The sequence below is a fragment of the Odocoileus virginianus genome, chromosome 24 (assembly GCF_023699985.2).
Source record: "Odocoileus virginianus isolate 20LAN1187 ecotype Illinois chromosome 24, Ovbor_1.2, whole genome shotgun sequence".
Taxonomy (NCBI): Eukaryota; Metazoa; Chordata; class Mammalia; order Artiodactyla; family Cervidae; genus Odocoileus; species Odocoileus virginianus.
In genome coordinates this window covers 25,821,430-25,848,294 of record NC_069697.1, presented here as the reverse complement: position 1 = coordinate 25,848,294, position 26,865 = coordinate 25,821,430, and the positions used below count along the sequence as shown (strand labels likewise).

At 47.2% G+C, this 26,865-nt stretch overlaps 2 protein-coding genes and 1 long non-coding RNA gene across 10 annotated transcripts in view; 2 read left to right on the top strand and 1 right to left on the bottom strand.

Annotated features, from left to right (window-relative positions):
- The window catches only part of SCN8A (sodium voltage-gated channel alpha subunit 8), a 191,683-nt gene extending 171,769 nt beyond the window's left edge, over nucleotides 1–19,914 (top strand). For all 8 annotated transcript variants that reach the window (XM_070454391.1, XM_070454396.1, XM_070454393.1 and 5 more), the window contains 6 exons: nucleotides 3,091–3,375; nucleotides 5,148–5,201; nucleotides 5,708–5,845; nucleotides 7,026–7,130; nucleotides 9,732–10,002; nucleotides 13,346–19,914. In XM_070454391.1, the coding sequence (XP_070310492.1) occupies nucleotides 3,091–3,375; nucleotides 5,148–5,201; nucleotides 5,708–5,845; nucleotides 7,026–7,130; nucleotides 9,732–10,002; nucleotides 13,346–14,493 (2,001 nt within the window). In that variant the 3' untranslated portion in view covers nucleotides 14,494–19,914. The remainder of the gene's footprint in view (nucleotides 1–3,090; nucleotides 3,376–5,147; nucleotides 5,202–5,707; nucleotides 5,846–7,025; nucleotides 7,131–9,731; nucleotides 10,003–13,345) is intronic.
- Nucleotides 19,915–20,718: 804 nt separating this feature from the next.
- Nucleotides 20,719–21,639, bottom strand: TMDD1 (transmembrane and death domain 1). The gene has a single exon (XM_070454843.1). It carries the CDS (start codon nucleotides 21,637–21,639, stop codon nucleotides 20,719–20,721), a length of 921 nt encoding a protein of 306 aa, XP_070310944.1.
- A 2,818-nt stretch (nucleotides 21,640–24,457) lies between these two features.
- Nucleotides 24,458–26,835, top strand: LOC139030829 (uncharacterized). Its single transcript, XR_011483235.1, has 2 exons — nucleotides 24,458–24,574; nucleotides 24,983–26,835. It is a non-coding gene; the product is annotated as an uncharacterized lncRNA (long non-coding RNA).
- The last annotated feature ends 30 nt before the right edge of the window (nucleotides 26,836–26,865 follow it).

Here is a 26,865-nt window from a genome sequence, read left to right as displayed (position 1 = left end):
GACCAGAACACTGAAATACTCATGCTATCAGCAAAGGAATACTTAATGGAGTTCTTTGCTTTTCTCTCCTCCATAGTAATCTTCATTTAAGGATTTTGCTCTGCTATTAAATTCTTTGAGGGTACACAATAGTAATGCTATGAAACATGCATGCATTTTTGTTGATTGTCAGTACATAGTTGTCCATTAAAGCCATGTTCCCTCTGCCATGTAGTAAAAGCTATTTGACAGGCTTTATAGTATTTAATGAGCAGTAATGTTCCAGGCATTATAGAGAAGACAAAAATGCTGAAAGAATTAGTACACATTGGAATTTTTCATCAATTAAATGAGATTTGTATCAATCGCTAAATATAAACTTCTATTGAAAAAAGTAGCTTTACAGATTGCTAGAGCCTAGCTCTAAGTAATATTTGTATACCTAATCTTTAAAAAGAATGAATTTCATCATAATTAAAAACAATATAGAGTAATTTGAGCTATTAGAAGGCAGAAGAGGAGATCCAATTTATTATGTAACTATCCTTGGAAACATCATTTATTTATATATATATATACATATATATCTGTAGTTTAAGAGTCAAAGTAAGAAAGCATATTTTCTTGCTCTTTGGTTGCTGAGAATATTAGCTAATGTTCACAAGGAAGAATTATTAGAAATTTCATCAACTCTCTTTACTGTTTTATTCATGAAATGAAGCTAAGTTCGTCTTTGATTATAATGAAAGTACATTTCATTATAAATGAAAGCACATTTACATCTTTAAGTACACATTGGACTTTACGGGATTTCTATGTCCTACATATCACAGAACACCCAGTAAATACTTTTGTGTATTGATTCCTTTGTGCAGATCCGTAAGTATAAAAGTGAAAGTAGCTGATTATTCTTCCCTGCTGTAAATATTACCCCATACTTGACTGTAAGACACAGACACCGTGTAGGACAGGTTAGACTAGGTTAAGGTAGCCAGAAGAGTTCCTGGAGCAGGTATATTCTGAATTGATATAAAAAGCAAGATTTCTAGGTTTCAGCTTTTTGGGGACCAACTTCCATACTGTAGACCTGTGATGGTCTAATAGAAGGTCATCATCTCTCATCCAAGCTCTGCTGCAAAATGCTGTCACATAGACTGAAGCTTTTGAAACTTTACATAACCTACTCTCTTACTTTTGAGAAATAATTATTTCATTTGTGGGTCATCCTCCTTTTGCCTGTTCTTTTGCACATTTCATTGCCTCGTAGTGCTCCCATCAAAGGGTGAACAGCTATAGAAAGAGGAGATTAAATTCAAGTCTGATCACCTGACAAATTTGGTAACATAAGTAAATATAAGTATCATTCTCAAAAATAACCTTGGGGAGTTTCCAGATTTCAGATATCCTGGCTCTCCTTGCTCAAAGTGATGAACAATGGAAGTATAATTATTTTATTCTAAGGACAAAACTATTAGATCTAAAAGAGATTTCTTGGTCTAAGAATTAAGAAATAACTGCCTCTCAGTCTAAAGGCCTTCATACACGAATTGGAGAAACACAAAACTAATATTTTAATTTAAGGGAGAGTGACCCCTTAGCAGAATATCATTGCCTTTCTGATAGAGGACAGAAGAGACCGTTCTTCTGAGCCACATGTTCCAACGAGTGGCATTACAGTCTAAGGCGCAACAGAAGATGAGGAAAATCGGATCCCGATCTGGCTCAAATTAGAGCCCAGAGCTGCCCCCTGGTGTTCCTTGTACAGCACAACCCTTGTAGCCCTTTTGGTCCCGTGCTGGTTGGCAGCAGATCCTGTCTTCTTCCCTACACTGAAAAACAGATGCAGGAGTGTGGTGATACTTGTCACCTCCTTCTAACAAAACATGAGAAGAGTTTGTTTATATCCAGGATCTCTATTTTAACTCCACTCATTCTCCGAGGATGCTAGAAAAGGAACATGCTTCCCATTTCAGGGTCACCTTTCTGGGCCTTAGTCCTGCTTAAGACAACAGCAAGTAAAAATCAGGGCAGGAATGATCGCCAGCATTGTTTTCTGTCCCACTACCTGAAATGCTATTTTTGTAAGCACTTTGAACTCCTCTAGTGAAACCTGCTACAACAGTGGAAGTACTGTCTAGCTCTTCTCATCTGTAGTATGAAGCAAAGTTAAAAACAACCCAGAAACTTGGATTCCTAATGGGACTTCTTTTCCCTTTTTTTTCATTCCCAAGTCTACTGTAGTCAGTGCTTTTTAACAGTATGCCAGTTTGGGGGGTTTCAAGAGCAGTGATCTAACCCGAAATGCTCCAAAAACCCTAAGTCACTCCTTTTTCCAATAGTACATTGTGAAGAGTCAAGTCAAACCCGGGATTGACCAGAGAGATATCAGCTTTAGCCAAGCAGGGGCCGATTCAGACTGAGAAGCCTGCAAAGTCAGAAAAATAAAAAGACTGAAGAAGAATAATGAACCTTGCGTGAAAAACACAACTGTTCAGATTTTATTTTATACTGTTTGGTAGAGGGAATATAGCTTTTTTTTTTTTTTTTCTTGAGCCTGCAAAATGATGCATGCTCAGCTCTTGCCTGAAATAAGATAACTGGCCTTGCATAGTCATAAAAGAGACTTTATATACTGTTGAGTGATTCACTGCTAACCCCACAGGGTAGTTCTCTGTGATTTTGAACAGTCTCACCTTGATTTGCAGAGGGGGAATGTCTGTAGAAAGGCAACTAGTGAGCTTGAAATCACTCAGATTGTCCTATGGGGGCCATATTTCATGAGTCGGTAAGAAGGAAGACTAGACAATGAAATGACTTTTTTGGTCCCAGATTGGTGCCTAAGAGAGAGACCTAGCTAGGTCAACTTGGGCAGGGGACTTTGTGTTCAATGAAATAAATAAGTAATGTTTAGAATCCCCCAAAGTATACTTCAGAAATATACAAAATTTTGGTCCTGTCTATGGATCTGTCTGATAAACCTAATTCCAAAGGGAACATAATGTTTCCATAGTCATAACAAGCCACACAGTGTCATTCCCCTCCTGGAAATCAAAAGAGTGTGCGTGCCTGTACTTCTTCCCGACACTCAGCAACCTCCCCCTTCCAATGCAGGTGGTGGTGAATGCCTTGGTGGGTGCCATCCCCTCCATCATGAATGTGCTGCTGGTCTGTCTCATCTTCTGGCTGATTTTCAGCATCATGGGAGTTAACCTGTTTGCGGGAAAGTACCACTATTGCTTTAATGAGTCTTCTGAGATCCGATTTGAAATTGAAGATGTCAACAATAAAACAGAATGTGAAAAGCTCATGGAGGGGAACAACACAGAAATCAGATGGAAGAACGTGAAGATCAACTTTGACAATGTTGGGGCAGGATATCTGGCGCTTCTTCAAGTGGTAAGGTTGTTTTCAGTCCTGTGAGAATTGGACGGCTAGCAGAAATCTCATTTCGTTCTTTTTCAGCCCTATGTCCAGAATCAGGGTTGCTCTTAAGTCAGGGGTCACTGTCATTTCCCAAAGCAGTTCCAGGGAAACACCTCTCCTGAGTACTGTGAGGTCTCCAAGACCTCAGTCAAGGGAATCTGTCATTGTGCTTAGAAGCTGAGTTCTGCTTAGCAACACATAAGGATTTCTGCAACGCAGTATGGTTGCAGAGATATCACCTCTCTCCAGGACAGAAGTATGTAGTTTAAGAGAAAGTAGGTAAGTCACAGACCGAAAAGAAGAAAAAGGGGCAATTTTGATGGAGCATAATCCCACATTACTGCTATGCTAGAGTTAACTGAAGAATATGACAGACAATATGACGGTGCTATGATGCTGCCACTATGTCATCTCAACCACAGAGAAAGGTCTCAATGTATCAAAGCAAGAAATGAAGCCTTTCATCATGTCTAGTTTTCTCTCTATGGCCAATTTTTTGGAGTGTTTGACAAGATAGTATGATGCAATGAAGGCTCCCGGGCTCTGAAATCAGATGTAGGTTTGAGCCACACTCTGACGTTTATTGGATATGTAACCTTGGACAAATTACTCAACCTCCCTGAGTCTTTTTCTTCATCTGTTAAATTTGAATAGTAATACCTTGCATGATGGTTAAGCAGATTCGTGGTGACTTATTAACATTCCCTAGCACAATGCCTGGCACACAGCAGGCACATGCTTAATTAATAATGTTTGCTATTATGTTTCTTTGTTACTATTACAACTTTCTACATCATACAGTTTCTGGGAGTATTAAATATGATAGTGCAGGTGAAGCACTTGAGTATAGTAAACTCTTAACTGTTAGCTAGTAGACGGAGGCTGGGTTAATGGGATGAGCAGTGGTTTATCCCATTCCACAGCTCTTTAGTTGTTCTGTCCCAGTTCAAAAAATTGGACCCACAAATTGAACCAGAATTGGAGCAGCTTCAAGAAACCAGTGCCCATCAGCTGGCCAAACGTTGTATTGAGTCCCCACCATATGCCAGGCACTGTGCTTGGGCATTGCCAGGGCCATCAGATGAATAAAGAACTACGCAGGCCCTGAGAAAACTTAGAATCTGGTTGAGTTAATAAAACATAAAGTAAATGGTAAACATGGAGGCTGTTAAATTGGTTACCCATATTAGATTCCAAAATCAGGTTAGGCACAATGAGAGAACTGGCTAGGGGCTGCCTAGAATAAAGCCTGTATTGCCACTGCAGTAGGGTAAGTGTGTTACTTAAGAGGGAAAAGTTCTGGTTGAGGTTTTTTCTTAATGCAACTATGAATTTTTCAAACCGCCATTACTTAGTTTAACACCGTTTTTTAAAACGACCCCTTCATGGAGGAGAGGTAAGTTCTAAGTAACCTCAGTAGATCCCTGCCATTCATAAATATGAGTTTGCCCTTGCTTTAGGCAACCTTCTTAGACTCATTCCAAAGACCTTTTGTAAAAGTACTGACTCAACTACCATTGTCAACATGCTCCTCTGCCAGACTTTGATGTTATACTCAGGGACTTAGACAAAGCTCCCTTGGGACCTGTGTTAACAAACAGAAAATTTCTGTGTCCACGTGAGGCTGCACCCAAACTCCCTGACTTGTGTTCTTACAGAACCTAAGCCTGCCTTTTTGACCCTACCTAGACTCCACCCACCCACCCCCTAACAGGCACAGTCTAATGACTGACTCTGTTTGCCAGGCAACCTTCAAAGGCTGGATGGACATCATGTATGCAGCTGTAGATTCCCGAAAGGTAAGGATATACCTGGTGAGAGCACAACCTTCTTAAATGATTAGAAAGCTCATGGCATGGTGAAGCTCAGTCAAGAGAGAGAGAAAGGGTTAGAACAGTTACTGCTTGTCTTATTGATTATAGATCACTTTCCTCCTCTCAGTGAGTTATCACTCACTCTCTTACAGTGGCTCCGGATGGTTAGGCGGCTGGCTTTCACCTGACCCTCATGGAGCTGTCTACTCTTGGTACTGATTTGAACTAAGTGTGGCTCCTAGCAGACAGCCCTCCCTTCTCCTTCCCCTCACAGTTTGCATATTCTCCACCTATGTCCTGGCAGGAATAACACCTTCTCAGGGCAGGACCTGCCAGTGTGGAAAAGCAGACAGACAGAATCTAGGGCTCCCACCCCAGCTTGCTCAATGGCTCAAGTGGTTGATGTAGCTGATGGCCTTGGCATGTCAAAATCTCCTACCTGATCCCCCAAGCTAGGAGCTGACTCTCTTTTCTCTCCTGTCCTTTGACAGCCTGATGAGCAGCCTAAGTATGAGGACAACATCTACATGTATATCTACTTTGTCATCTTCATCATCTTCGGCTCCTTCTTCACCCTGAACCTGTTCATTGGTGTCATCATTGATAACTTCAATCAACAAAAGAAAAAGATAGGTCTCCTCCCCACATTGCCAGTGGCCAGAGGTCAACCCATACGAGAGGCACTTCTGTCCCTCTGTCTGGAGAAAAACTCCTCTCTTTCTTCAGAATCCACATCATGACATCACTGTGGCACAGCCCGACAGTACATTAGCCCCAGCCAACTCGTCGTTTTCTGCTGGATTTTGCAGTGTGAGGTTTTCCACACTTATTAGACCAAACCAGCAATTTACTGGTACCAAATTTACTAGCAATCCTTGAGGCTCTTTACTGGGTTTGACTTCCCACCAGAGGGAGGTTGGGTCTCAGAGGGTTTAGCGACAGCTGAAAAGGAAAGCAGCAGATGAACAGCTTAGTGAGAAGTAGAAACTGTGTCGACTTGTCATTATCTTTGTTACTTCCTGGACCACCAGCACATTGGGATTTGAGAGATCAACCTTGGAAAGCTCACTTCCTCACTTGTCCCAGATGGTTAACACTTTTTCTAAAGCAAATTGAAAAGATTACTCTTGTTCATTTTCTAAATCAAGTCTGTCCCAACAAACTCCAAGGAACTTCTCAAATTGCTCCCACCAAGATTTCTGAATTTTTAATATTGTTGGAAATGGGCCAGTAGCTAGGACTTAAAAAATCCTTTCATTTTAAAACGTCTTTTTCAAAAATAAATAAATAAATAAAATGTCTTTTTCAAGAATTGTATTAGGAAAGAAGTGAAGTCGCTCAGTCGTGTCCGACTCTTTGCGAATCCATGGATTGTAGCCCACCAGGCTCCTCCATCCATGGGATTTTCCAGGCAAGAGTACTGGAGTGGGTTGTCGTTTCCTTCTCCATAGTAAAGAAGGCCCCCCCAAAATTTATGAAGATGTGTTTGGAATCATGGCTCTCAAATTTACCCTTCCCTGAGGGTCTGTCAGTCTATTTCCTTCCTTCCTTCCTTCCTTCCTTCCCATCTCCTAGCAGGTCTCAGAAATCCCAAGCTGAAAACAAAGACAGGTGTATTTTTGAGTTAGAATAGTTGTCAGGTCTTCCTCACTCTGGGACGGCCATTAGCTAAACTGACCTCTGGCTTACAGTGAAGAGGGTGACCCCTGGTTTACAGTGAAGGGCATAAGGCCTTCTGGGTTCTCAGGGCTGCACCTACAGCATATAAGAGCCAGTTGTAATTGCGAATCCTCTTTTTCCCTCCTTTACTTTGGAGGTCAGGACATCTTCATGACCGAAGAACAGAAGAAGTACTACAATGCCATGAAAAAGCTGGGCTCAAAGAAACCACAGAAACCCATCCCCCGCCCTCTGGTGAGTTCACTGTGCTGGCCCAGGGCAGGGTGAGACTCCCTACGAAGAAAGACACGGCAGAGTTACTGCAGAGAAAGGAGGGGGCAAATGAGGGGCGGCCTGTGCCCTCCAGTCCACCCCTCGCTGTCCATTCACAAGATCGGAGGACAGGAATTTCCTGGCGATCCAGTGGTTAGGACTCTGTGCTTTCACTGTCAGGGGCACGGGTTCAGTCCCTGGTCAGGGAACTAAGATCCGTTGAGTTGTGCAGAGCGGCCAAAAACAAAAAGATCTGAGGAAGAAGGGAGGACAGGGATTAAGGTATGGGGTGGCTTTTGCATTTGCACCCAGCCTTTTCTCTGAGCCTTCCTTGGGTGGCAACAGAGAGTCGACATGTTCACCACATTTGCTCTCACCCTGGTAGAGAGATGTTTGTTTTAAGAGACCACATAAAAATTAACAGCAGAACGTGAAGTGAAAGCTGATCTCTTTCCTGTAAGTACAAGATAGGATTTGGTCATTGTTTTCTCCATGCTGTCCTTAACAAGTCTTTGCAGGGATGTGCCTGAAAGTGAAAATAATGCTTCTTTGTAGTTATTTGTGAGAGCAGGAAAGGGTGAAACTAGGGAAGTCAGATGGCCCGATTTCCTCCCTTGAACTGAGCCTTTTGTAAAACAGACTTGGGGACAGGGATTCTGCATGGCCCTTGTGTTAGGGATTGTCCTCTTGCTTCAGAGAAGGAGATGCTATGTTCCTGAAGCCATACACCTGCTAGGTGGGATGTGACCCCCAAAAGCCAGGCTCAAAGTACCATCTTCTGTAACTTTTATTTAAAGTAACTTTTTATTTAAAATAAAATTTAAAAAACCTACAGCAGAACTCTTAAAAGCGTACCTGATAGCCTAATTTGTAAAAATAAAAGTGGAGCTATTTTGTTTGAGTCAAGAATGGGAGTCCCAGGTTTGGGCCAGTCTTCTGAGAAGAGCAAAAGACAAGAATGGGTGTCTGAGAGCCTTTTCCTGACTTAGCCCCACATCCCCTGTTTCTGGCGACCTCCTCTCCCCAGTTTCTGAGGGAGAGGAAAGCCCTTGCTCATTGCAGAACAGTTTGAAAACCACCAAGTTAAGTAATCCTAAAAACAAGCATATGCTTAAGTGCCTAGGTACCCGAAAAAAATCAGGGAGCTCTTGAGAATGTTTTTTATATTTCTTTGATGTTAGTTTCTGCATTGTGATAGAAGTGTGGCCAGAGGGAATGGACGAGGGCTGACATTTCTAAAACTCTGTTCAGTACTTTGTACATGGAACCCTGCATGTATTTTCTCCCCCACTAACATAGAAATGCTCAGTGTGGTACGAAGTATCAATAGTTATTCCACAAATAGTTACAGATCTCCTCCTGTGTGCCAAACACTATGCAAAAAGTGATAAAATTTAGACACCACTATCATGGAGCTTACAGTGTAGTGGGGCTATAGATAATAAATAAGTAACCAACAGTAATTATAAAATGTGGAATGTTGTGAGGGGAAAAAAATGCACTGAAGGGCCATGATAGAAAATAATGGAAGCTTGGCGTGGAGGATCTCTTCCAAGAGAGTCGGGTCTATTTGAGTGGATGAGAAGGAGTCAGAATGCTGGGGAAGGAGATCCTGGAAAAGCAAATGAGACCTTAAAAGTGGGAAATATTAGTGTAGCTAGGTGGTGATGAACTAGAGGAGGGGGTGTAAGGTGAGCAAGACCAGACTGTGGAAGGCACTTTTAAACCTAGGTTAACCACAGGAATTTTGTTGCAAGCCTGATGGGAAACCAGTGAGAGGTTTTAAGTAGGAGAGTGATGTGATCCATTTCTGTTTTTAAGTAATCAACACTTGCCACTCTGTGGAGACTGTGTTGGATAAGGGCAAGAGAAGAAGCAGGAAGACCAGTCAGGAGATCCTTCTAGAGGTCCAGAGGGTCTAAAACTATGGTGGCTTAGGCTAGAGTAGGGCAACAGAAATGGAATGAAGTGGATGAATTCAAGGAAGAATCAACAGGGCCTGCAGTGCGTGGGATGAGGGATGAGGGAAAGGGAAGAGCGAGAATGACCCTTAGATTTCTGGCTTAGATACTGGATGAATAATCGCAGTGAGAAAGGAGCAAGTTGGGGGATGGTGGGAGAAAGGACTTGTTGAGCTCGAGATGCTTATGATTCATCCAGGAGCAGTGCCAAGCAAACAGCCCAGGAGTTTGGAGGAAAGATACAAGTTGGAAGAGAAAACACTTGGGAAACTAAGTATAGAGATAATGTGTGAGCAGTAGGAAAAGATGGTACTTGAGCTCTCCAGGGAAGAAAGAAGAGATGAAGGGAGAGAAGAAATGGCCAGCAAATGAGACCAAAAAGGGACAGCTGGAGAGGTAGGAAGGCACGCGGAAGCATGTGATGGCATAAAGAAAAGAGTGGTGATTTTAAAGAGCTCTTGATGAGGGAACGTTGACAGTGGTGTTTGTCCATCTCCTGCTGCTGGCCAGCACTGCAACCGAGAAGGCAGAGAGAACTTTGATTCATAGGGTGGCAGCTCCCACAGTCTACTGGGGAAGGTTTTCAAGAAGCCTTTTCTGTCTTTCCTTTCTCCCCACCCAGAACAAAATCCAAGGGATCGTCTTTGATTTTGTCACTCAACAAGCCTTCGACATTGTTATCATGATGCTCATTTGCCTTAACATGGTGACGATGATGGTGGAGACAGATACTCAGAGCAAGCAGATGGAGAACATTCTCTACTGGATCAACCTGGTCTTCGTCATCTTCTTCACCTGTGAGTGTGTGCTCAAAATGTTTGCCTTGCGGCACTACTACTTCACCATTGGCTGGAACATCTTCGACTTCGTGGTGGTCATCCTCTCCATTGTGGGTGAGTGGGGCAGGAGGGGCAGAAGGGGCAGGTGAAGGGACCCAGCTGACCCTGAGGATGGGATTCCTGGGAGTGCGGTGAATGACACGGGGCCAAGGGGCCCGCAGGGTTACACCCGTGGTACCCTCAGTCATCTTGTGGGTCTGCCCTACATCGCTGACATGGGTCAGCAAGTTTCTGTGAGTGTTCACGGTAGTCTTGGATTATAAATTCTGTGGTTGAAGAGGGGGAAAAAATTAAATTTGGTTCTTGCTTTCAAAGAGTTTACATTCTAACAGGGAAGGTGTAAAAAAAATTGTGTTTTAAAATCTGGCTATCAGTAGCAGTGTAACGTGGAAAAAGTCATGGTAAGAGATTGTTACATTGGATATTAATGAGAATTCTGGTGATGATGGCTGTGTTAACACTTCTGCTGTTGCCAATACTCATTTACTACAATTTTACAGTGCCAAGTAGTTTGAGAGTTTCTTCACTTGTGTTATCTCATTATGACAGCCCAGGAATCAAGGTATTTTATTATCTCTTTGCTGTGAAGATGTCCAGAGTCACTCAACTCAGAGGTGGCAGAGACAGAACTCAAGTTGGTTTTTAACAGTGACTTTGTGGCGTTTGTTTTAACCAACAAAGGGCCTGGAAGGGCTGGTGTCCTGGCAGGCAGCGGAAATGCTGTCCTGTTGCCCACCCTCCTCAAAATTTCCCTGCCTTCCTCACGGGCTTCTCGAATGATGCCGCACTGCCTTGGTCCCAGGTGGGTGTGACTCGAGCCACAGTGCCCAAGACAAGGAACCTGTCCCTGAGCTGAGATAGCGACTGTGGGCACCAGAAAGCAACTGTTATCCCTCTGTCTAGTTCTGTCTTCCAGAGCACCAGGCCCAAAAATGTGTTCAATAATCGCACATATTTCTCCTCAAGGAAAGAATCCCATAATGAAACCACTTTGGGGAACACTGTACATTGTATTTCCCTTCAGAGGGTCACAGGGCACATTAGCCCACAGGAGGCTCTTGGAAGTCTTGGAGTAAAGAATTCTGTTTAAAACACCATCCCACCTTTATCCAATCACAACACCCTGTTTTCAAGTAATAATAATGTTTCTCAGACTTCAATGGAATATACTCTGTGCCGGTCATCATTCTAAGTGTTCTACATGTTTTAATTCATGTAGTCATCACAACAGCCCTGTAAATATCACAAGGAACCGAGGCACAGGGCAATTAGTGAGATATGCAGCTGATAAGCGAGCAAGCCCAGCCCCTGGCCTCAGCTCCACACTCAAAACCTCCCATCAAACACACTTTGGATAATGCTGCCCTTGACCACTGTTCTTGAACTTTTTCTGCCCACCCATCATTGAGTGGGATGGAAAACCCACAGATCAATGCCCCCTATTTTCAGATGGTACTTGAAAATAAGTAGGAAGAAGTATTTCTCTTGATGCTTGCGATTTTTTTTTAATATCATTAATTTGTTCAGAAACAAATATGTAGGAAAAAATCTTTTTAAATTAAGAGGAGTTGGGGTAAAACTTACCCTGGCATCTCCGAGAAAGTGAAAAATGAAAGTGCCAGTCACTCAATTGTGTTCAGCTCTTTGCGACCCATGGACTGTAGTCTACCAGGCTCCTCTGTCCATGGAATTCTCCAGGCAAGAATAACTGGAGTAGGTAGCCATTCCCTTCTCCAGGGGCTCTTTCCAACCCAGGGATTGAACCAGGTCTCCTGTGTTACAGGCAGATTCTTTACCATCTGATCCACCAGGGAAGCCCAGCACTGGGTTTTGTAGGCACCTCCTAGAGAACCCCTTAAAAGTTGACTCCACTGCCTAGATAGCTGTCTGCCTGTCTCTCCCCACTTTTCTCTGGCACAATAAAACATTCATCCTCAAAACCTTACTCAGGCATTGTCTCCTCTCTGAAGCCTCCTCTCCATCATATAAGGAATGCAAACATCACCTGCATTACCTGACTTCTTTTTTTTTAATTACCTGATTTCTTAAGGTCGCTGGTTATGACTTAATTGAGAGGTAAAAAGAGGAAAGCTGAATCTACCCCAGCTGAGGTAGATTTTCTTGAAAGTTCAAATGCCTCCCGAGATTCTAGCTCCAGACGAGACCCCAACAGGTTGTCTGCCTACTCTGCACTTCCTGTACCTCGTCCCTTCCTGAAAATTAGGATTCTTTCCTAGCATAAAACCTTCAAATAAGTCTTCTGCAGTTCACTGCCCCAGTGTTTATGAGTCCCCAGGATTGGAGGCTATTTCTTTATTTAAGTGAAGCCTCCTGTGGGTTGAAGCTCACTCTGTCTCATGGGGGCTCCACGGCAGGAGAGGACACGGAAGGAAGAGCACGTGGTGTCAATGCCGCCCTTCAGTTGTCGTCTCCCAGCCATTTCATTGCCTCTTCCTTCTGTGACCCTCCCATTTTTGCTCTGTAATTTTAAAGGCAAGTGGTCTGGTGGAGGTGGACCCCTGGAGGAATGTGAACAGAAACAGGCCCTTTGATATGTGTGTTTCATATCCTGTTAATGCCTTGACATTTTTATCTGCTGATACTGGTTTCTGATTTATAACTTTAAACACAAAATCTAGAAACTGTGAGTTGAAAACCACTCCTGAGAAGACCCTTTAGTTTGCAGGCGAGTTTGGTAGGGCAGGGACATGGGGCCATGTGAAACCAAAAATGTCTTTCCAGAGCCAGGAAGAAAATGCCCTGAGAATTGATGACCTTAGCAGACTAAGATTTTGCAACCACAGGGTGGAGCCGGGACTTCTCATTCACTGTTTGTGAATGTGACAATTTGACAGCAGTTTGGAGAAGAATCCATAACATCTCAGGAAGTCATGCAGAGACAAATCTGAAAACAAAAACAAAAACCCGAATTTAACACCAGAGATCAATCTCACAAGCATAATGTTAGGTTTCAAAAGCAAACTAGAGATCTAGAAGGAAAAAAACATGAAAAAAAGGCAAATTAGAGATCTAGAAAGATAGATATGGTATAATTCCTTAAACCTTGTAGACTGCTACCTATATATTTCATACCTAGCAAAATTATGAAGACAGAGATGATGCATGCCATCTACAGGATAGTGGTTGCTTCTGGGGGTGATAAGTGGAAGCAGACTTGGTCTCTGGGTACTGTTGTTTTCTCTGCTTTTCTACCTACATGTTTGAAACGTGATTTTCTTTTGAGAAAATTTTTTTTATTATGAGAGTTCAGATTGGCTAGTAAGGCACTCACTCTATAAAGTCCTTTGAAGTTAAGGGTTCCATAGTGCCAGGTGACATAAGTAAAGAGGAGGGGCATCTCCAGTCTCAGTAACATGTCTCCCGTTCCCCTTCTTAGGAATGTTCCTGGCTGATATCATTGAGAAATACTTTGTCTCCCCAACCCTGTTCCGAGTCATCCGATTGGCCCGTATTGGGCGCATCCTGCGTCTGATCAAAGGCGCCAAGGGAATTCGTACCCTGCTCTTTGCCTTAATGATGTCCTTGCCTGCTCTGTTCAACATCGGCCTTCTGCTCTTCCTGGTCATGTTCATCTTCTCCATCTTTGGGATGTCTAATTTTGCATACGTGAAGCACGAGGCTGGCATTGATGACATGTTCAACTTTGAGACCTTCGGCAACAGCATGATCTGCCTCTTTCAGATCACCACGTCGGCTGGTTGGGATGGCCTCCTGCTGCCCATCCTAAACCGGCCCCCTGACTGCAATTTGGATAAGGAACACCCAGGGAGCGGCTTTAAAGGAGACTGCGGGAACCCTTCAGTGGGCATCTTCTTCTTTGTGAGCTACATCATCATCTCCTTCCTGATTGTGGTGAACATGTACATTGCCATCATCTTGGAAAACTTCAGTGTAGCCACAGAGGAAAGCGCAGACCCTCTGAGCGAGGACGACTTTGAGACCTTCTATGAGATCTGGGAGAAGTTCGACCCCGATGCCACCCAGTTCATCGAGTACTGTAAGCTGGCAGACTTTGCAGATGCCCTGGAGCATCCTCTCCGCGTGCCCAAGCCCAACACCATTGAGCTCATTGCCATGGATCTGCCAATGGTCAGCGGGGATCGCATCCACTGCTTGGACATCCTTTTTGCCTTCACCAAGCGGGTCCTGGGAGATAGCGGGGAGTTGGACATCCTTCGGCAACAGATGGAGGAGAGGTTCGTGGCATCCAATCCTTCCAAAGTGTCTTATGAGCCAATCACGACCACGCTGCGGCGCAAGCAGGAAGAGGTATCGGCAGTGGTCCTGCAGCGCGCCTACCGGGGACATTTAGCCAGGCGGGGCTTCATCTGCAAAAAGACAACTTCCAATAAGCTGGAGAATGGAGGCACACACCGGGAGAAAAAAGAGAGCACCCCGTCCACAGCCTCCCTCCCCTCCTATGACAGTGTGACTAAACCCGAGAAGGAGAAACAGCAACGGGCGGAGGAAGGACGAAGGGAAAGAGCCAAAAGACAAAAAGAGGTCAGAGAATCCAAGTGTTAGAGGAAAGCAAAAATTCAACATTGTACAGACTTAAAACTTGCAAGTGAAAGATTGTTTACAAACTTCCTGAATATTATCAATGCAGAACAGCTGTGGAGACACTTTATCCCGAAGATCTATACCAAACGTAGTCTGCTTACCACGTACCACGGTTGCATCTTGAGCAGTGACCTGCCAAGGGCAAAGGACCCTGCTCCCTGGACTCACAGATTTTCTAATGCTTGGGCAGGTGGTTACTGCATGTTCCACATCAGTCAATGCAACTTAGGACAAAACTAACAGGATACATAAAACAGAGGTGAGGCTGCCGGGACCAGTGTATTTCCGTTGCAGCCAGATGGATTTTTTTGTTTGTTTTTCATTTTGTTGATTCTCAGAAGCAGAAAGCATCACTTTAAAAGTTTGTTTGTTCATGCAAACTCTATTTGCATTCTTACATTAGTTAGCTAAGCAGCAAAAAGAAAAAACACACACACTCACATTTAGCCCATGTCATTTACTTGTCAGTTTCTTTGACATAAAGCCGCATCTTCTCCACATGGGCTTCACGTGGTTTGGAGATGGGTGGGGGAAAACAATCAGGTTTCTTCAGGCTGAGGAGGACTTGCTCAGGCCGATTCCAAACATTGTGTTCGTTCAATGCGTAGAAATGATTTGCATGATGGCATGCCGTGATCAGGAGTCATGCATGAGAACCATACACCACAGGACACTACTGATCCTGTCCCCTGCACTGGGTCAGCCTTTGGACAGGACCCAGCCCTGCACCGTTCACTGTATTTGGAGAAAAAATGGTAAGCATTCCATACCCGCTGCAATTCTTTCTGAATTCTTAGAAGTCTTTCATACACCTTCTGGGTAGGGAAACATAACCAACCAATTGACCACCACCAACAAAAAAAAACAAACCCAGTCCAACAAGCAGATGGATCCGTTGTGTGTATATGTTTAACAGACATCTCTAACATACAGCCATTGTTGCACATTTTGAAAGATGAACTCTTTAATGCTGCTCTGTGTCCTGTACGTGGGGAAACTTTGATCTCGAATGGCTTGTATTAATGTCACTGTAAAACCAAATCTTAGGGCTAAAAACAAAAATCAAAAAAGTTTTTTTCATTTATATCTTGCAATATTTATGATGATTGTTTAGCCTTCATACTGGACAACTGACACTTTTTGGGGGCAGAGATAAAAGTGCTATTCAGAGTAGCATGTTATCTCTAGAAGGTCACTTGGGGAACTTAAAACAACCTTTCGTTGGGGGTAAAGGGGTGCTCACTTCATCAGTATCATGTCCTTCTGCATTGTGGCTTTCTCTGGGCTGGGGTCCACATGGCGAGGGGTTCAGATATTTCGAACGGGCCTCTCTCTTCTATGGAGTAGTTGTCACAAGCTCAATCGCTGCACAGTTCCTCTTGCCTCTGTCACATTCTTCCACCATGCAGGGCTTCCTTTACCCACAGAGGTGGGTGAGGGCAGCAGCATTGAGCTATGGCTGTGGTTTCTTTCATTTCTTATTAGGATAAATGGTCACTGGTGGGACCTCAGGAGAGATGGAGCCTCCTCTGAACCCAGCCCACTTGATTTCTTTATTGCACTGGTTCTCATGAGAAAGCGATTTAATATGAATCCTTAAGAACTTCCAGCTTCCCCCAGCACGTTCCCTTTCAGCCAGTTTCACCATCTGCTTAGCGACCTGCACATTGTCATTGGAGGGTGGCATTGGCGGGGAGCGTCATAGCTTCCGTTCTGTCTCCCACTTCCGGGAAGAGAGTTCTTAGTCCAGGGGTTTCTCATCCGATGACTAGATTTCAGAGCTAAGATGCTGCAGGTGAATGTGTCAGGAAGTTGATTCAAACAATGAGGAGAGACCTCAGCATGCAAACCAAATCAAAATGAATTCTTCCTGAACCATACGGTAGAGGGGGAAAAACAACCCATAGTCAGACACACCAATCGGCCTTGCAGTAGGAGCACTTTGGATGTAATTTCACAGTCCACCTGACTAGTTTTGCGTAGAACAAACCACAGCCAGTCAGTAAGCAGAGCTTTCTATCTTGCTGGACCATTAGAAACTCTGTCCAGTTCTCAGAAGCCTGCTTCTGCGACACCATCCGTAGAACTTTTTGTACTACACCCGATTCCAGGTTGGGAAGGCATTTTCTTCAGTGACCCTGCTAACTGCTAGGATGAATGTATAGTTAACATGTACAGGCTACATCGTAAACAGCACAAAATAGAAGCTGACGTGTGGTTATTCTTTTTAAGAGAATTATAAATACTGTAATATATCATTTTATTTTATTGGCATGCCTTTTTGTAAATACAAAGTATTAACTTATTAAATAGGAAATGGCTTCTGGCTTATGCCATTGTCATGTTTATTTTTATTTTTTATACTTTTCTTTCTTCTTAGAACTTAAATGCTGTCAGCCAATGTACATCCCCAAACCAGACAGACAGACAAAAAATTTTTTATTGCTAATGGTCTTTTCCAAAACAACAACAAAATATATATATTTTTGTTCCAATGTGCAATAAATTCTAACCACTTCTATGCAAGATTTGGCTAAACTTCATAATTGTTCTTGTTCTTAGGTCTTGAGATGGGCCACAGAGCTATAAGATCCCGCTCGTCCTCCAAGTGCTCGTGCTAGTGATGCTACTAGAGCATATTAATTAATGAGATTTTTTGAGCTCTGATCTTTTTTCCTCCCCCAGGCCCTGGTCTCCCCACCCAGCAGGCTATCTCCTCAGTGACACACACAGGCCTTGGTATCTGACACCCATCAGCCAGCTTCATAGGGAAGAAGCCACCTCCACTCTATTTGAAGTTTCACCTTTTTTTGTTTGTTTGTTTCTAAAAAACTTTTCCCACCTTCTTTCTCCTCACCTGATGGCCCTCCACCCACCCACTCGTTCACGCACTCTCGCACTCACCCGCCCTGCTCCACACTTCTTTGGTAGTAAGTGACACCATCACCAGCAGTTTACACCCGCAGTTAACAGGCATTGAACTGAAAGAGTCAGTGAAGGCGTTCTCGCATGTCTTCACCCAGTGGATAAGTGGCAACGCTTTGCCAAATATTAACGAAGCCAATCAAAAAGCAGCAGCAGCCACAGTATCACTGCACATATATATATATAGATATATAAATACAATATAAATATTTATTTTTTGTAGCCAGGTCCTTGGTGCAGTATTTATACTCCAGAATCCACCTTTAAAAAAAAGGACAAAAAGCAAAAAGACATGTGTGATGCTGTTAATTTAAAACGCAGAGCCAAAGCCACCGAGCAGCAGCTGACATGGTTGCTGGTTTGTGTGTGAAAAACACTTTCCCCTCTTCTTTTCTTTAACCTCCTTGTTGCTTAGGATGAGGAGACTCCGTCATTTAAAGCCGAGGGTGAGAGCAGGAGACACTTCCCAAGTCAGCTGCCTTGCACCCACCCCTCTGAATAAGCCACTCTCGGCATCAGAAGTTGACTGAGGAGAGATTAACAGAAACTCCCGGTCAAAGCCCCTGGAACAGCAATGCCCAGAGTTCTCTCATTTTTTGCTGCAACCAATGTAAGCTTGTAAAAGACCAGTAGTAAAGACTAGTGTATTAGTGAATGCATGGAGGCCAGCACTGCTCTAACCAAGACGTGATGAAACGTACATCACTTCTATAAGCCAAAAGGAAACAAAATAAAAACGACCCTTTTTACTGTACAAGGGAAGCCTGTCTTGGTGTGCGTTTGTTGCTTGACTCTCCCAATACTTTTTATTCCTGGGAAGTGGGACTTTAGCGCATTTGGGGAAAGGAGGGGAACGAAAGGGAGAGAAATGAGGATTTCTCTCAAAGTTCTGGCTAAAAAGCCAAGATTGGAGAGAAAAGCAAAGTCCTGATCTCCCCAGGCCCCTACTCACCCACCGCGTGTGGCATTCGTCCCCCTGCTGGGCCACTGCTTCCAGGCCCATGATACCCATTCCTCACCGGTCCCCCGGCAGAGCCCCCAGAGATGATGTCAGCTAACCCAGCTGGGCTGGCCTTACTCCTGCCTTTTTCACCAGTATTTTAAGAAGAAAACCATTCCAACGCCCCACAGCTCGGGCGAGCACAATGCCCAACAGCCTCCACTCTGCTAGCTACTGCTGGGCCCTGCCCTCCATCTCCCCCACCTACAAACCAGCAGACTCAGCTGGTCTCATTGGCACCACCCCGCCCCGCTTTGGGGACACCCCTCTCTAGGCCACGTCTCCCAGTCCAGGAACACTCAGGAGGATTTTGAAGTGCCCACTCTAGTCCGCTCCAGGAGCTCCGCTCTGGAGAGAGATGGCTGGTAGGTCAGTCCCCATCCTCCCCTCTCGGCCCCCAGCCTCCAGGCCTGCTGTGGAGGTTAGATGGCCATGGTTGTGACTTAGTGACTGAGTCCTGGGCATCTTCTGTAATGATGCCTCTTTCTTTTCTCAGATGTTGCCCAAAGTTTTGCAAAAAGCTTCGTTCATTTTCAGGTACCCCCACCCCCTAAAGAATTGGCTGCAGCTAGCCAGCCAGGGGGGACATCAGGAGAGAAGAGGGAGTCTGGGTGGGGAGGGGCCCAAGTTTTGCCATCTGGGCTGTGGCTCAGCATTGTGGTTTCTTGGATTCCCCTTCCAAGAGCACCAAGATTTCCTGTCAAAATGCTCCTGAGGCACCCCCTGCCCCTGCCCCCCACTGCTCTTTGCTGTACATAGAGGCTAAGTGGGGTGGGGTGGGCAGGTGTGCACGTGTGGTGTGTGTGTGTGTGTGAAGAATGTATATAGGTAAAGGGGAGCGCGGTCCAGTGGTTCTAGAAAAGGGACAGAACTTCTGTGTTCCATCCCTAACTCGACCACTGACTCGCTGTGTGGCCTTGGGCAAGTCACTTAACCTCTCTGTGCCTCAGTTTCCCCGTCTGTAAAATGGGGATAATAATACTGACCTACCTCACAGGGGTGTTGTGAGGCTTTAACTAAATGTTTTGTAAAGTGTTTTTTGAGATACAGAGGCAAAGGCACTAGGGAAGGGCAAAGTATTTATTTGGACTTCCGGAAGATGAAATGGTACCATAAATGCTGCTATTCTGAGAGCCATTTTAAACTGCACTGCTCCAACCACCCCCGCTTCTCATCACCAGGACAGCAGGTCGAGAAAATGTCTTTCCTTTCACTTGCTTCTGGGGTTTGTGATTGTTCTAGACACAATTCTTTTACCCTTGCTGTATCTCCTTCCCTCACCCCCTCGACTTGTTCCCTGTTCCGTTTATGCGGAAATGGCAGAAATGCTTGAGAAATGAGAATGTATAAGTGGATTGGAAGTTTATAGTCTGAAATTTCAATTTTACTTTGTACTGTACATCTTTTTACTTTAGAATTTGCAATAAAGGGTTACGTCAATCTTGTTTTCAACTCTCCTCTTGGACTGGCCTGTCATTCTGTCATTACTCTCACACCAGAGCCCCTTGGCCCAGGGATGCCCACCCAGAAGGACCCCAGGGCGTCTGCTGTCCTTCCCCGTGGTGTGGGCACAGTCTGAGTGAAGTCGGTGTGGGGGCTCACCCAGGCTCAGCTCCCTTAGTGGGGCTGGCAGTGCCCCACCCACTCAGGTAGGGTAGGGAGAGTTTGGGACTCCAGGGAGAGCTTCAGGAGGCCTTGCCTGAGTGGAGAGAGCAGCTTGGGGGCAGCAGCCCCTGGAAGTGGGCGCAGCTCCAGCAGGGTCTCAGAGTAAACTGAAGCCCTGCATCTCGTGTCCTCCTCCTTTTCCCCCAGCTCCATTGCTGCTCAAACTTCTGATTCAAAGCAGCTCTGCATTCAAACACTTGACTATGCCACTAACTAGTTGTGATCAATTTCCTTATGTGTAATGTAGATAATACCTTCCTTCTTGGGTTTCTGAAGAGGGTAACAAATAATGTATGTAACTGCTTAGCATAGGGCCTGGAACAGTTAGTGCTCAATAAATGATAGCTCTTAGTGGAAGAGTTAAGTGCAAGATGAAGAAGGAACTAAAGCTGACACGAACTGGGGGGGCCTGCCTCCCCTCCCCTAGCTGGCAGAGTGGCACCTGAGTCCCTCCTCTTCCACTGGCAGCCCCACTGACTATGCAGTCATTTCCAACCAACTGATAAACTGATCGTTCCCACTGTTGCGTATTTTGTAACTTTTATATGTCAAAAGCGGCACACCACCAGGTCTGTGTTCCCATTTCATAGCTGGGGTCACAGAGGCAAGGAGGTATGGGGCCCACCTGCAGCCCAGGCCTCAGGGGATGCCAGCGGCTCCGCCGTCAAGAGCGGCTCCGCTTCCCCGCAGCCAGGAGCCCTGGAGGACCCAAGCAGGGGCAGGGTGGGCGGCCGGGGGCTGCCCAGCCACACCCAGTCGCCATCGCCGCCGGTGATCCACGGAATGAGCAGGATGAGCAGCGCCCCGACACCCAGCGCCCCCCCGAAGCCGGTGAGGAAGCCGAGAGCCAGCGGCCCGGCCCAGCCCGCGGGGCTCCGCTGATACGGCCCCTGGGGCAGTCGCTCCACTATCAGCTCCAGCTCGTCCCAGTTGGGCTCGGGGACAGAGGAGCGGCGGGAACGCGGGGCCGGGGCGGGGGCCGGGGCCGGGACGGGGGCAGCGGGGGCGTCGGCTGTGGGCACGTAGTGCTGCCCGAACTTGCGCAGCTGTAGCGTTGCCTGCTGGTGGAGGTTCTTGCCCAGCTCCCGAGCCACGTCTGGGCGGCCGCTTCGCCGCAGAGCCCGGGCCACGCGGTCCCACGACAAGGATGGGGCCCCGGCAGCCAGCCAGGCCGCCAGCCCCTCCCGGCAGCCGTCGGACACGTCGGCAGGCTCGGCCGCCGGGCCCGCCGGCTCCCCCGCTGCCTCGCGCCTCCGCCGCCGTCGGCCTGGCATCGCCGACGTGGGCACAGGCTCGGGCTGCGCCAGCTGGTCCTCCGAAAGCCTGGCCAGCTCAGCCTCGACTTCCGGCTCCGGCGCCTTCAGCAACGACTGGAAGTGGCCGCACTCCTCCGGGGTCAGCAGCTGGGCCAGGCGGACGGCCGCGTGAGGGCCCATGGCGTCCACGGCCCCCGCCGGAGCCAAAGCCCAGCCCCAGAGCGCCAGCGCCAGGGCCCCCGCCGGAGCCCGTGCCGCCATCGCCGGGGGGTGACTTCGATCCATCGACAGTGGGGGGAGGAGCTCCGAATGCCCGCGGGTGGGGGAGGGGGGGGGCAACATCCAGGTTTGGGTGGCAGGAACCAGGTTCCCACATCCAGGGACTAGGGGCGGGGGGAACATCCAGGGATGAGAAGGGGGTCCTCCAACACAACTTCTTGGAGGATCTCCTAACACCCAGAAACAAGGAGTTAGGAGGGAAGGATCTCACAAAACCCCAGGGGCTGAAATGAGTTTTCAATATCCAGGGATTGGGTAGGGGGACTGGAGGCTAGGATCCCCCGCCCTTATATTGAAATACCTGCTGGAGGCCTCCTGGCTGGCCCATTTCCGTCAAACTTAGCAGGTCTCCAACATCTCATGATTCCAATTTACCGACCCTCACCCTCCCTCCACCAGAAGCCTTAGACCCCTTACTCTCCTTATTTCCTATATCCAATCAATTCCCAAATTTTCTTCTTACCTGCGTGCTGTTGCTTCAGTGGTGTCCGACTCTGCAGCTCCATGGACTGTAACCCACCAGGCTCCTCTGTCCATGGTATTCTCCAAGCAAAAATACTTAAGTGGTTGTCCTGCCCTCCGCCAGGGGATCTTCCCAACCCAGGGGTACAACCCATCTCTTACATCTACTTTGGCAGGCGGGTTCTTTACCACTAGCCCACATGGGAAGCTTTCTTATTACCTACTGAATATGTATAGACTACCCTTTCCTGTCCTCCCGCAGCTGCATCCAAACCCTCATGCTCTGTTTGGATAAGGTAAGTGATCCTCAAGTCCCCATGCTGCCTCCATACACAGGGACTGAACTCACTTCCTTTCCCCAGGTGAGCTCAGCTCAGGTGCTTCTTTAGATCTTGGACTGCACTCTCTGCTTTGCCTCAGTCACTCCTCAGCTGACAAGTCCTTTCTGGGATGCCCTCCCTGCCTCCCACCCACACCCTTGGCCTTACGTCTTCTCTAGGCACCCCTATCTGCTCCCATAGCACCCTACAGCTCTGTCTTCATACTGTCTCCCCCATTTGACTGTGTGGGCGCCGAGTCATGTCTGACTCCGTGTAACCCCATGGACTATAGCCCACCAGGCTTCTCTGTCCATGGGATCCTCCAGGCAATACTGGAGTGGGTTGACATTTCCTCCTCCACGGGATCTTCCTAACCCACAGATCAAACCCACCTGTCTTGCGTCCCCTGCATTGGCAGGTGGATTCTTTACCACTGTGCCTGGGAAGCGGCCCCATTTGACTGTAAGGGCTACCTGTTGTCCCTGTAGCAACTAGTGCATAACAGGTGTTCAGTTAAAGATTTGTTGAATCCGTGTGTGAACTCTTTAACTTGCAAATCAGTCCCTGTCCACCAGCGACTAACCCCCTCCCCACCCCGCCCCCACAGGCTTCATGGAAGAGCCTCCTGGTGCAGCCTTATGGTCCCATTGTTCCTCTCCCTCCCCCTCACTCTTGCCCTCACTTTATGCTCTTGTAACTATAGTCACAGGTATGGTACAATTTCCAGCTTCCATAACTCTGTCAAGCTGAACCCACCCAAACCCGTCCAGGAAGTTGTTCTGACCCAGCGCCAGTACCACCACCCCCACCCACCCCCCACCACGAGTCAGGGTCTTTTCTGGGCATTCTCGAAATAACCTGTGCATCCTCCATCAGGACACTTGCTGGAAATGAATTCAAGGATTTATTCAGTGTCTCCTATATGCACCAAACACTGTGCTAGATGTAAGAATATAAAAATTTTGATAAGGTCCCTCCTCGAGCAGCTTTATCTAGCTATATTTTCAAATGATCCATTGTTGAGTTTTTCCCATCCTGTAATGTGGGCTCTCCAGAACTGAGGCTGTACTTAACCACTTCTGTATCCTGAGTGCTGTCTACACAGAGTAGGTGTGCAGTAAACCAACTAGATGGCAAGGGGGGTCTGGACCTCCAAGGGCCGAGAGGGTTGGGGTCACTGAGCCGCAGTTCATTGTGCTGGAGCCCTCATACCCAGGCATACCAATTGTTTCTCTCAGAGTGGAAACTGCTTCATAGAATCTGGCCATGGGCGGACTTTGGCTCCAGAAAGCCCTGGATAGGCTCTAAGCCTGGGCCAGTGGAAGCCAGGGGGCCTGCTTCCCTGGCCATTCCATGCATTTTTGATCGTTTTGCTGAGCACATTCAGGTCCTCAGGAAGTTGTGGGTCCAAACCTCTCATGGACATCTCCATACAGCCTTTTTAACAAGATGCTCCTCCCCAGTTTTTTGTGTCCCAGTTTATGTTGAGCTGTCAGTCTGGGGATTGACAGATGGTGGTGGATGAAGGATCCCAAGTGACCTCAAAGACTGGAACACACGGTGTCGCCACCCTTCCCTCTGTCCCCTTCCCCTCCATCCAAGGATGGACTACAAATATGATCCTAGCTCTGGCCAACAAGGGCTGCTGTCCAGGTTCTAAGTGAAACTTCCTCTTCAGCATTCATCTATTTATTCACCCTCTCACTCACTCAGCAAACATAAGAGCCCTTTTCATCCCTTATGCTTCAGAGGTCGGGGGCTGTTAAGTCAGCCCCTAGGAGCTCAGAATTGCGGGCAGGCCTTCCCTATCGAAGAGTTTTCCCCCCGATGGTTCCACTTGTGTGGTAGGCACTCACAGTGCCAGAGTAACAGGAATGGTCATGTTTTGCTAAAGAAACAAACTCACCCAGAGCCACATCCATGGCACCAGCAGACCTGGAAGCCCACGCATTCCCCAGAGGGCTCCCCACGTCCTGCTGCCCCCAAGAAATCCTCTGGAAACCACGTGTCATCGCTTTAATACTGTGTCATACTTTCTTTTAAAATACAGTCTCTTCTGAGGTAGACAGACCGAACTGCAGAGCGTCATCAGACAGGAGATAAATACATCCATGTACAACACGCATCAAAATGAGGTAGAAATGGTTACAGCTGGAGGGGAGGACCCCAACCCCAACGTGGGTAAAGGAAGAAGAGAGCCAGCCTGCCCTCCCCCCATCCTTGCCCCTGGATTCTTTGGTATGCCCCCCCCAACATTGCCAGAGCTGGACCTGCCCTTCTCCCACTCGCCCCAGTGCCCAAGAGGTAGGTGCTAGTAGACTGGGGGCTGTCTCCTTGTGCAAAGCTCCCCAAGGCCAGTAGAGGAGGCGGTGGGGGCCCTGGGTCTCGGTCAGTGAGCTCTTCCCCCCAACCCCCAGAGCTGTCTGCCTCTTGAAGGGATGGCTGAGATCCCAAATCCCCTCCCCAATGCCCTCCACCCCCCCACCCCCCCTTATACATACACACACCTGAGAGAACCTGCTCACTCCCTGCTCCCCCCACAGGCTTTTCACAGCTGAGACCCTGCACCCCCTGCTTCTGAGGCACCGCAGCCCTTCAGTCAGCCAGCTCCGAGGAGCAGAAGGAAGGGCAGGGACCAAGGCGGGGAGGGAGAAGAGAGAACAGAGCAGCTTTCCTGTTAGCACTCCTAGGCCAGCACAGACCCTCAGCACCTTGGCACCTGAAACATCCCCTTGGACTTCCTTCCAGCTGGGAGTGGGAGGTGGGAGACGCTGCAGGAGCTGTCAAGGTGGTAGGAGAGAGAAGTGGGGTGGTGGCTTGTCCCCCCACCTCTGGACCAAGGTCAGAGTTGTGAAATGGACTCCCCAAAGCCCCATCACAGGAAAGTTGGTGGGAAGAAGAATACAGTTCTCACAAGGAAGGGTGCCTAAGCCTGGGCTTCTGGTGGAGAGTTTGGGACTGAGAAAAAAGTCCAATGTTTATTCAGGGGAACACAGCTGCCCATCTCCTTCACCCTCTCATAGCCCCTGGAGCTCCAGACCTAGGACCCTAAGAGAACAGGAGAGGTAAGAGTCCCCTCAGAACCTTCTCCTGCAATGGACGGACACTCATTCACCCCTCCTCAGAGCCTCCCAGCAGACCATGGAGGCTGAGTCTGTAATGAACTCTGTGCCCAATCAGACCTGTGGCCAGACTACCTTCCCTCCAGAGGAAATCTTAGCATAAGTTACAGGAGAACTCTGCCTAGACAGGGACCAGGTGGGAGGACCTCTCTGGGGACTTTCCACCTGGGTCATCTTTCCATTTGGGCCCTCTCAGCCTACCTGCTAGGTCTGGGGCAGGCAGTGGGCAAGGGCATCCCAACTCTGGGTAACCAACCCTCCACACAAAACACCCCACTCAGCTGAGGGGTGGGGCCTACAGGAAGAGCAGCAGGCAGGGAGCAAGACCTACCTCCTTCCAAATGCCACAACGCAGACCTCATCACCTCTGCCTACAACCTGGCCCTGAGGAGGAGGCCCCTACAATACATTCTGCTTCTGTCCCAAGAAGCGCAGGGGTTGGAGTGTGGCCTCTCCGTCTTCCTCTCCCCTTCCCCTCAGGTCTCACTTTCTGAGTCTTCTGAAGAGAACCTGCTTCCCTAGGGCTTAAGGGGTTGAAGGGCTGGGGGTGGGGGGAACACACACAGGAAAGCAGCCCAAATCTAACATTCTTTCTGAGGTCAGTTTCTTCCTGAGTCGTCAAAAGAAAAACAGCAAAGTCTACACATCTTACAAAAATAAGAGGCCTAAAATATTAAACAAGCTACATTTCTGGAATTTTCCTCCTCAAAAACAACAACAAAAACCCCCTTCTTTGGGTGTTTTTCTTTTTTGCTTGACTCCCACAGACCTAAGGTTTCAGCCGGATGAGGGATAAGGGGTGAAGGGAACCCCCTCCTCCTCAGCCCCTTAACCTCCAGATCTTCCGCAAAGGGACCTGCAGTCTTTGAAAGTGAGGGACAGAAGGCAGGGACAGGGACCAAGACAGAGAGAGGCTGGAGAGCAAGGGATAGAAACAGAAGCACTGAAGGTGATAGACGGAGAGACAGGGCGGGGAGGAGCAAAAGGGAAACAGGGCCGGAGTGGGGGAGCGAGAGAAGGGCGTATGGTCAGTGACAAAGCAACGAAGAAAGAAAACTACCAGAAGCAGAGAAAGGGAGACGTGGAGAAGGGGGAGGGAGCAATTCAGACAGCGAGGAGACAAAAGGATTATGGCGAGAGAGCAGGAGTTCCTTAGGCCCTGGGGCCAGTCTTCCGCGGGGCAGAGATGGCGAGCTTCCCGTCCACAATAAATAGGAAAAAACCTGAGTACACAGCGCATATGGCATCTCTCTGCCCAGCACAAGCATTTTCCTTCCCACGGGAAAAAAAAAAAAAAAAAATCC